General features: G+C 34.1%; 1 protein-coding gene and 1 non-coding gene across 2 annotated transcripts; both read right to left on the reverse strand.

Annotated features, from left to right (window-relative positions):
* Positions 1-728: 728 nt before the first annotated feature.
* On the reverse strand, positions 729-821 carry LOC137827327 (small nucleolar RNA U30). Its single transcript, XR_011083716.2, has one exon. It is a non-coding gene; the product is annotated as a small nucleolar RNA U30 (small nucleolar RNA).
* A 1,139-nt stretch (positions 822-1,960) lies between these two features.
* On the reverse strand, positions 1,961-4,928 carry LOC137827233 (small ribosomal subunit protein eS6). Its single transcript, XM_068633490.2, has 6 exons — positions 4,779-4,928; positions 4,550-4,614; positions 3,704-3,761; positions 3,500-3,608; positions 3,102-3,374; positions 1,961-2,421 (listed from the first exon to the last, which is right to left on the reverse strand). Exons 1-6 carry the CDS (start codon positions 4,782-4,784, stop codon positions 2,189-2,191), a joined length of 744 nt encoding a protein of 247 aa, XP_068489591.2. The 5' UTR covers positions 4,785-4,928; the 3' UTR covers positions 1,961-2,188.
* Between the last annotated feature and the right edge of the window lie 6,745 nt (positions 4,929-11,673).

Genomic DNA, 11,673 nt, shown 5'->3' on the forward strand with positions numbered 1-11,673 from the left:
AAACGGCGAAACAGTGTCTAAAAAAATCCCCAATTATACTTTTTATCTTTTATTTCTTAAATTTATTTTATATTTCTTTTTTTCCTTTTTCATTCACTCGAGACAAGAAATAAAAAATTCCAAAACACCACTCTCAAAATTTGATTAACACATAATTAATAGAACATTAATAGGAAAAAAAATACTTTAAAAATTTAACTCAATCCATGTTATTGAAGAAAAGTGCAAAGGGTAATATTGAGGAAAATAATAATAACAGTGGCACATATCAGTGTTATTGAAGAAAATAAAATGACAAAAACAATAACCAATACTAAATACTAAATGGTATTCAGTCCAGCTCAATAGATTGTCTGACTTAAAAAGAAACAAATTATAATTAGAGTTTAAACAAAATTAGTGTAATATGACAATTTTTTAATAAAATAAAAATATTAAATAAATATTGTATCCATCTAAAATATATAGATTTTAGTAAAATAATCTAAAATCTTCCTCGATAAAATAAAAGCAAAAAACAATATATTCCTTATTTTCTTTCAGATATCAAACTTAATAAAAAAATAAAAACTAAGACTGAGATAATTTTCTTCAAAATCTTTAGTCATAGCAGATTTTAAAACCTTCCATCATTTTCGAACCAAAAACTTATGAACTTCACTATGAAAATAATACTAAAGAGAGGCGAATCATATAGTTCGTATATCAACAGATGGAGAGAGAGGAGTGCTCAGAAAGAATATTGAATGGATGAGAAAAGGTATCTTCATGAATGAAATATTCATCAGATTAACGAGATTATATATCTCATCATCATAGCAACTTCTCCCCTCACAGTTTCAACTCAACAAACAAAATGCAAAAACAATAACGATTAGGTTTAAAAACGGAAACGAAGAGATAGATAAACATACACTCTAGCGCCGCGTCTATGAAGCCGTACCCATTGATAGGGTTTTCAGATTATTTATAGCCGTTTCACAGCTTTCTTCCGCACAGACTGATTTATTCAACAACACACTCACGACGTCGTTTAGTTTATTAGCCCAATGGGTTCATTGGCCCAATGGGTTCATTGGCCAGTCCAACATTAATTTGTCGGGGAGAGATACCGCATTTAACCCATGTACCTCTAGCTCACATGTTTATAATTAGTTTTATATTGTATTTATAAAATATTATAGTTTTTTACGAGAAAATATATAATAATACTATTATCATTTAAGTTATACAAATTATGATTTTTACACTGATTTTTGTTAGAATTTCTTATATAATTTGGCTTAATTACATTTTAGTCCTATAGGCTAAAAGTTAATTTAGTTACCAAATTTTTAAAAAGTTCAATGGTCTCATTTTATTTTTTGGTAACGTTCAGTGTGATTCTTTTTATCAGATTATCATTATTAAAACAGATTTATCTCTATTATTTAGCTGTTACACATTAAATTATGTGTTATTATCACAATGGATAATTTTAAAAATCATTAAAACTATCACATTGAATTATTTTTAAAAAAGTTACATCTCAAAAAAGGTTGTTAAAAAACAGAACATGCATTCAAAAGGTAGTCCATAGTTGTTGGGCTATGATTTCATTTTTTCTCTCCAGAGACCCTTGAGGAAAGTGAATTTAAACAAAATAATAATCGATTGTATTTACTGAATTGTGATTTTTAAAATAATAATCAATTATCCATAATTAGGCATAGTTTGTTAAAAATAAAGTATAATCAATGATAAATTAAAATATTATAGTATAAATTTATAATTCATTTTATAAATACAAATACATATGCTAATGATAAAAATAAAAAGTGGCGCAAGTGTTTTAATCCTAATAAAATGTAGATATATTACAATCAAAATAAATAGATAAGTGACAGTTTTACAATATCATAAATAAATTAAAATCGCACTATTAAAAACTAAAACACGAATGCTTCATCCTTAACCAATATAACCAATGAACATGATAAATAAAATAAGATGAAATCGAAACAGCAACATATCCCAACTAGTTAAAATGATTCAATAAATAACACTGCGTAATAAATACTTAAGTAACTCAATCTAGTAAAAAATAGCAAAAGCATAGTTTCTCATAACACATGTGTCATAAAAAAACGTTACCAAAAACTACATCGGATGAATAACATTCATCATATCTATATCTGAAAGTCACAGCCTATAGAGCTGCCTTAGTAGCACTGGAAATCTTGGACCTCCTCTTGGCCAAACTCTCACTGCGGCGTTCCCTCTGCTCCTTCAACCTCGAGGCAAGGAGTTTCTGGTACTCTGCTGCCTCTGATTTTGCCTTCGCAATTCTCTTTTTCTTATCAGCAATCCTTGCCCGCTTTCTTTGGAGAGTAAGAGGAGTCACTAATCTTTGTATCTTAGGAGCTTTGCTCACTTTTTTCCCTGCAATCAAACGTTCATGTTCAAACCCATTCACAAAGTACGTTTCCTATCCAGTGTCCCAAAGGGACCATAGCCTAAATATGCCTCAAAACAACTCTTCCTTTCAAATTATATCAAGTTATACAAGGGTCTGCTATCTGCCATAGCATATTCTAGAGGGTAAAACTTCTTTCAGGAAGTGCGAGAGATATTTCATATAACTTCCAAATTTTTTTTTATCCATAACATTTAATACCATTAATAAAAAAATAGACGAGAAATTGACCTTAAAATATCTAACGCAGAGCAAGTCAAACAACACCCATTGAGTAGTCAATAAGAATAAGATCGTATTCTATTGTAACATATATGAACTAGGCAGCAGATTAATTTTATGGAAATCATTTTTCTGTAAAATTTAAGAAATGATGACTACTATTCCAAATCAACATTGCATGAAGTATATCTGCTCTTAATACAAATGTACACCAACATAAAATAAATCAGCTACGGGAACTGTATCACCATAAAAAAATGCAACAGACAACACAAACTTGCAAATGGTGATTTAGTTGTCAATAGATTTAAGGTCGGGAAGAGATTAACATCATCTTGTTTACTCATAAAATAATCATTTTCTCTATTTGAGAACATAAGCAATCACAAAATTAAGCACAGCATATATGTCACAGGGATTTTACCTGCTTTTGTGGTAAATGTCCGACGGTAGGTGTTGACATACTTCCTAACATCATCCTCTTTGGAGAGGTTGAACAGTTTTCGGATTTTGGAGGCTCTCTTTGGACCTCTCATCCTTGGCTTCTCAGTGTCAGTCAATCCTGGTAAGTCATTTTCACCCTTCTTCACAATTACCAAGTTAATAACAGAGAGGTCAGGGCTGACAATGCACCCACGAACAGACTTTCTCCTTCGCTCTCCATTACGCCTTCCATATCCGCGGAAGCAAGGAGTTCCTATTCAAGAAATGGAATTGATTTTAAAAAAGTAAAGTTCTTAAAGGCAGAGAACAAAAATGGAATTGATTTTAAATATAAAATGGGCAGAGTACAAGGATACATAGAGTACATAAAAGACTTACCCCTATGAAGCAGCAGGCGAACACGACCAGGGGTCAGCACTCCCTGCTTCATTGGGAATCCTTGTTTGTCACAGCCTCCAGTAATTTTGAATACATAGCCTTTAAACTCCTGTTGGCAACAAAAGACGTGATGAAATAATTATGAAAAATTCAGCAAAACTTTGGATCACACACTGAAGGTTTGAGGCTAAAGGACATACATACCTCACCAAGTGCATCTCCATTGACCTCCTGTGAGATCCTCTTGTCCCAAAATGCTCGTCTGTAATTAGAAGATGGGAATATTTTAGTATGAAGACATGTCTTCTTGCCCAAAAGAAGATATGGCATGAATCTCATATAAAGCTTTTAGCACTTTAAAAAATTAAAATTAAATTCCTTTATTTTTTTAACCTACTATTGTAAATCAAGTATGATGAGGATTATTACGAAGATATTATTGAAACTTGAAAGAAATAAACTGCCCATAATTTTCAAAGACCAAAATGATTAAAATTTCAATAGGTTGATTTGTAATTCCTTTTTCATTTAACAAGCAGTGAAATTATGATGCGTAGCGCAAGTGAAATGCAAGTTACTCTCTGGTAATATCCCTCACGTTACATATATTTATATTTTAAATTGTCACCTTCATGCTTCTTATAAGAGGCACACTTCCAGTCAAAAGTTAGGATTTGTGTTCATAAAATAAAGCCTTCATCTGGACAAATGATACAAATATATTCTCTTAAAACACGCGATACTTGACTTCAAAATAACCCAATTTAAATGTTGTTATTACAAACTACAAATTACTTTATATTAAAATTGACTCACGTAAAACTATTAAAACTATTGTCTAAGCTATACTTATTTTGCCATCTTAAACATCATTGTTTAGCTAGCCCTAGCAAAATGACACGATTAATATACAATTAAGATTCTAGGTATAGTTTAGTACAACCAAAAATAAATGGGGGCAAGCAAATTCAAGTTGACATCTTCCTTTCAGAGGAGAACAAAAATAGGAAAAGATTAAATAAACGGAGATAAATAAGGTGAAGAGAATACAGTTTCAGATCGTCGTCGATCTCGAGCTTCTTCTGGCATCCAGTGGTGGGATTCGCAATGTTAAACTGAAGAAGAAAAAGGCACAAAACGAAATTCAGCAACAACAACACGTAAGCGACGTGAAGAAATAATAGGCATAAATCAGAAGGTCTTGAGTGACGAAGGCAAAACTAAAACGACGAATCAGAGGGTAAAAACGACAGCGGTAAGGGTTTGGGAAGAAGAAAACCTTCATTTTGAATTGTTGTTCTGCAACCGCCCCGTCGAACTCTCTGTCAGAGTGGTCCGAAAACTGGTAGCGTGCACACGGTAGAGAGGAAGTAGGGTTTAATGTTCAACTGTTATATATACCAACCCATGTATGTCTCTTGGGCCTCAACTGGGCACTTCTACGAAATTGGCCTGGCCCTAATTGAGAGATGTTGAGCCCAATATCAGTCAATAATCAGGAGACTGCTTCTTCCTGCACCTCCATATGCCCTTCTTTCACCTCCATAAATTTTGGTAATTCCAAAAATGTTCCTCGGTAATATTTTGGATTACGTAATTTATAAGTCTTTTTCTAAATTCGTAATTAGCTTCCAGATTATGTAATCTGAAAGCTTTTTTCTATATGCATGATTAGTTTCTGGATTATATAATTCAAAAGTCTTTTATAATATGAGATTAGTTTCTAGATTATTGTAATTTGGAAGTCTTTTTTCAAATGCGTGTTGGATTACATAATCTGAAAGCTACTCTCAAATCTAGACTTCCAGATTATATAATTCGAAATACCATTTTTTTAAAATATATTTTGGATTACATAATCCGTAAGTTATTTTCAAATTTGAGATTAACTTCTAGATTATGTAATCTAGAATATGAGGTGACACAAGAAGGATAAAAGGGTATTTTCATATTTTATATGTGGGTGGGAGAAGAACATATGGAGGTGCAAGGTGGGAGAAGAACATATGGAGGTGCAAGGTGGGAGAAGAACATATGGAGGTGCAAGAAGAAACAGTTTAATCAAAAGGGTGTTTTTTTTGCATCCCGACAAAGTACTTCCTACAACTATCAAATGAAAATGCCTCATCTAATCCAATCTCATTTTTGGAAAGTTCTTTCCATAATACATTCTAAAAAAATTATTCTAGAAAATACATTCTAAAATGTATTATATACGTTCTGAAAATTTTATTCCATAATCTTTTTTCAAAAAAATGCTTTTCAGAATTTTGGAAAAACATTTTCCAAAATACACTTATAAAGGGATGTATATCATGTAAACTCTAAACCTTTATATCACTATCCTTTTGTGTATATGTTAGTAATTTCTATTTGCTTTTTTTTTTTCACTTTTTTATGTCTATATTGGATTGTGAAATTTGTAACATCTCCTTACTATAATACGTACGTAATTCATATTGTACAATTCGAAAAGTAATTATGGATTTAAAAATATATTTTAGATTAATACATGTTAAAATTATATTTAAAATTGTAGGATCTAAAATGTATTTTTAAATCTAAAAGTATCTTCTGAATTGTAAAATCCGAATACATATGAAGTATGCTTAATTGTAGAATCCAAAATAAGAAATATCATTAGATTTTAGAATCCAAAAGTATTTTTTTAATGAAAAATTGGTATTTTCGTTTACGAGGATACTCGTATAAGCTATGAAAAAACAACCTAGATGTTATGTGATTTAAAAACTAAGATAAATTTGAGCTTCAACGGTTAGATATTTCTATTTGTAGTCCCTAAACAAATATTGATCTGTTTTAATATCTAAAAAAGTTCGGTGATGTTTTTAGTCTTTATCATTAATTGAACACGTGGCAACTATGTTGACTTTGACGTTATTTTTTATTAAATTTTAGTCTTTTACTTTTAAAAAATCACTTTTGATCCATAACATTCTGACTAATTGTAAACCTTCAACATTCTTCAAATGAACTTAAAAAAAACAAACTTAAGAAATATAACTTATAAACATTTTCAACTCTCTTGAATAATTTAAACTTATACTTTATATTTAATTTAAAAACTAGTACTCTCACCCAACTCTGTAGAAACTGATTAAAGGAAAACGGTTCAACTGATACATTAATTTTGATTTACTTTAATAATATACATAATAAAATTACAAATACTGGAAGTTATAAAATAGGAATACTAACAGCCCTGCCAACTGACCATTAATGTAATACTAACGGTAAATAGTTTAAGAGTAATAAAATCTGAATTAATAATCAACATCCTCCCTTTAATTTTGATTTGGAACAACCTTCATGTCCAACCGATCTTTTAACTTGATAAAAACATGGATCTTCAATAGGGCTTAGTGAGAATATCTACAATCTGATCTTATGATCTACAATATTCCAATTTGATCATGTTCTTCTCAACTTGGCCTCGCAGGAAGTGATATCAAATATCAATGTGTTTACTTCTTTGATGAAAAATTGGATTCTTTGCAAGATTAATTGCAAAGACATTGTCAACATAAATCTTGATTGTAACATCTAGATTAAAACCAATTTGAGTCATATTGTTGAGTCAAATTGATTGACAATCACTTGTTATTGTTGCTGCATACTCAGCTTCACAAGTAGATAATGCAACAATTGACTGTTTCTTTTATGACCACAAACAAACAGTATTTCCGATCATAAAACAATTACCACTAGTGCTCTTCCTCTTGTTTGAATCTCCACCCCAATTACTGTCTGAGTATCCGACGATCTCAATCTTCTTAGATGAAGAGTAAAATAAACCAAAAGTTGTAGTACCTTTGATGTAGCGCATAATTCTCTTTACAACTTGTAAATGAACTTGTCGAGGTGACTCCATGTATCGACTGACCAATCCCATAGCATAACATATGTTGGGTCTAGTACACGTGAGATATCTAAGGCTCCCAACAATCTTCTTAAAGTATGTTGCATCTACAGTTTGCCCATCACCTTCCTTCGTAAGCTTAATTCCAATTTCAATTGGAGTCTTAACTGGGTTTGAATCCTCCATCTTAAACTTCTTTAAAAACTCAGCAGCAAATTTCCTCTGATGAAGGAAGATTCCATCATCTCCTTGGATGACTTTAATGCCCAAAAAGTAGGACATAAGACTGAGATCAGTCATATCAAATTCCTTCATCATGATATGCTTGAAGTCACCAATCATTTTGAGATTACTTCTTGTAAAAATCACATCATCAACATAAAGACATAAAATTGGCAAATCTCCATAATCATTAGTCTTTACATAAAGACCATGATCTGATGCACATTTTTTTTGAATCCAATAGCATGAAGAAATGAATCAATCATTTTGTTCCAAGCTCTTGGTGCCTGTTTAAGACCATATAAAGCCTTAGTTAGTCTGTACACCTTCTCCTCTTTGTGAGATTGTATGAAACCCGACGACTGCTTTACATAAACCTCATCATCAAGTGCGTCGTTTAGAAACTCAAACTTGATGTCCATTTGGTGAATTTTCCATTGCCTTTGTGTAGCTGAAGCAATGATTAATCTAACTGTTTCCATTCGAGCTACAGGAGAAAATATTTCTTCGAAATCATAGCCTTCTCTTTGCTTGAATCCCTTTGCCACCAACCTTGCCTTATCAATCTCACATTTGCTTTCACTTTAATCTTGTACACCCACTTCACATCAATTGCTTTGTGTCCTTTTGGAAGATCAGTGAGTTGCCATGTATTGTTTTCCTCAATCGCCATCAATTCTTCATTCATAGTCTCTTGCCATTTGAGGTGTTGAATGACATCAGCAAGTCTCACGGGTTCTGAATCTGTAAGAAAAGCAAATTGAACCAAATTTCCATTGTCATCAACTTCATCATCAAGATTTAATTCGCAATCTTGAAGGTGTACAGGTTTTCGTTCCATCATAGTTGCAATTGGAGCTGCAACTTCAGGTTGAATTACAGCTTCAGGTTGAACTACAGGTGCTTCAAGAGTGACTCCATCTTCCACATCATCGTTCAAAACGTAAATATATCGTTTTTTCGAATCCATTTCAGCTGTTGCATTCCATTGTCATTCCTCATCTTCAGAAAATGTAACATCACGACTGACAATCACCTTCTTTGTCATTGGATTATACAGTTTGTATACTCCATGCTTATATCCAATGAAAATGGTCTTCATTGACTTATCATCCATCTTCGATCTTGCTGCCTTGGGGACATGAGCATAAGTAATTAACCCAAATACCTTCAAGTGCTGCATATTGGGTTTGAATCCGCTCCATGCCTCAATCGGAGTTGTGTTAGGAACACTCCGAGTGGGTGATCTGTTTATCAAATATACTCCACATGTTACAGCCTCAACCTAAAAATAATTTGGCATACCTTTCGCTTTAAGCATCTCTTCGCCATGTCCATGATTGTTTTATTCTTTTTATTGGCAACTCCGTTGTGTCGAGGTGTGTAGGGACAAGTTATGTTATGTTGCGACCCAAGTTCTTCACAATGCCTCTTGAACTCATTAAACTTGGACTCACCCCTTCCATCACTACGCATCATCTTAATTAGTCTGCCACTCTATCTTTCAACAATTGCTTTAAATATTTTAAAGCAGTGGAATACCTCATCCTTGCTTTTCAATAGATAAATCCAAGTTTTCCTTGAAAAATCATCAATAAAGGTTAAAAAATACTTATTACCTCCAATTGATGATATGTTCATCGGGCCACAAACATTTGTATGAACAAGCTCCAAAGAAAATTTCGCACGCCAAGGCTCCTTAACAAATGGTATCTTGATTCTTTCCAAAAATGCAAGCCTCACACAATTGATCAGGGTAATGAATATGGGGTAAACCATTCACTAAATTTCATTTGGAGAGATTTTCCAAACTCTAAAAATTTAAGTGCCCAAAGCGTAACTACCACAACCACGATTCATTATTTACTATTGCATTCAAGCACTTGAAATCACCCATATGAAAAATGACTGGATACATGTGGTTTTTTTGATAAAAAGGTTTTAAGAATCAAACTACCTTTTCTATCAAAAATTGAGAATTGAATTTTGTTCCTGCCGGTTGACCAAAACACCTTCGTGCGTCTACGAGAGTCTCACACCCAAGAATCCCTGCGTTCAGTCATGCTTTCCTTTTGATTGAACACCTGAAAAGACAAAGACAAAGGGCGTCCTAGAGGTCATTTGCACTTCGACGCTCAAGTCAATCTTAGGGCTAGGAAACACCAAAACTGTTTAACGTAAAACTGTAATTGCGTGTTAAGCGGCACAAATGAATAACGTACCTTGCCAAGTTTTTTACTTCCCTTTATATAGACTGAAACTAGGGTTTCCACTGTTTCCATTACCCAAAATAGGCTTCCTGAGGGGGTGGGCCCCAACGCCGCAGTTACCCACTCTTAGGATAACCTAGCGCGTGGGGTTCCCTAACTAGAGTGCAACCCCTGACGGGATGACCACCTGGATGTCTCCTCGTGCACGTGATCTTTGTGGTCACCCGTCTTGGGAGTGCCCTAGCTGTTCACGTGCCATGCATGCAGCTCATCGCTGGAACGTGACCCTCACAAGTCGCATCCTTTCCAGTGGCTCTATACTTGTGTTACGCCTAAACGTGTCATCCACTCCACACGTATGGACTCCCGTGACCTAGGCTTCTCCCTTACTGATAACTGGCGTGTGGTCTGGGATCCACCTCTCGTGGCCTAGCTCTGCTGTTTGAGTCCCCGATGTCTGACCTTTCCACACTGCCTAGTGGCATGTCGGTACATCCTGGTGACCGATGTCTGACCACACTTCGGTTCCTTAGCGCACGTGCGTCACGGGACACTGGCCCATGCTGCTCATGGGACCCCGCTTGCATGGCCCCTACATTACTGGTGGTCAACGACGCCCGAGGACTGGTCGGTACAATTTTCAACTATGTGCATCACATAACCCTTTTCGGCTAGCTGTCTCATACTCAATAGATTACTTTTCATATCAGGTACATAGAAAACATCATAGATGTACCTGTGATCATCGTTCTTCAATGTGATAAGAATTCGCCCTTTTCCAGTCACCAGAACAAACCTGCCATCACTGAATTTCACCTTTGTGCGAAATGAGTCATCCAAATATGCAAACAACTCCTTCTGATCACACATATGATTCGTGCAACCTGTATCCAAATACCAAGTCTGATTGTTTGGAGTTTCATTTGATGTGGCTGCCATTAGTACGACATGATCCTCTTCATCTTGTTCGTGATTACTATCTTCTTGACCACAATTGGCAGCATGATTATCACCTTTTGATTTGCACTCATTTGCATAATGGCCGCATTTATGGCAGTTATAACACTCCACATTTGATTTATTATACAAGCCTCCTCATCCTCCGCGACCACGTCCTCCGCGCCAAGAGTTATTTGAACATAGATTGTGATTGGAACCAATGCTGTTTTGCTCAGTGCCTCCATGATTCTTGCCACCACGACCTTTGCTGGAATAGCTGTTGATCAAGAGTGATCCAGTGCTTTGAAGAATCAAAATCTAAGGTGTTTGATGAATGGCTGGTGTTGATGATGTGTTTGGGTGGGATCTGGGTAGATTAAAGTGTGATCCACTCCTTTGTTGAATCTAAAACTAGTGAATTAAAACCTTTTCGAATCAATCGGTTTTTTTACTCTTAGGAAATTTGAAAAAGGTTGAAAGTTGTTTGATTTGGTTGACTTAACTGTCAAACCAAAACAATAGGTTGTTTCGTGATTTCAACCGATTGTTTCTTGAAAATCCTAACAAAATTCAATTTTGCTTGTTGAATCTGTTTTAAATGATTTCTAACTGAATACGGTCCTTCTTTAAACGCTTTTACCAATCTTTGGAAAATATAAATAGTTTGTTTATGTTTTCAAATAAGTAAAAACAATTTTGAGAAATCCAGTTTGACAGATTTGATCTTAAGTTTACAAGATTCACATCAATCTTTGGATTTTCAAATGAGAGTGGAATAGGATTGCAATTGTATTCTTTTCAGTTTGTACTGTGATCAGGTGCAATCCTTTCTAAACCTTCTGTATTTTTGGTGTTGTGTTGCCAATGAGTATTGTGTGTTCTTGAGGTGTTCAAGATCAATATTCTTGGTGAGGTTTGTTGAT

Source organism: Phaseolus vulgaris, chromosome 8 (genome assembly GCF_051622355.1).
Source record: "Phaseolus vulgaris cultivar YP4 chromosome 8, ASM5162235v1, whole genome shotgun sequence".
In the NCBI taxonomy this organism is placed as follows: Eukaryota; Viridiplantae; Streptophyta; class Magnoliopsida; order Fabales; family Fabaceae; genus Phaseolus; species Phaseolus vulgaris.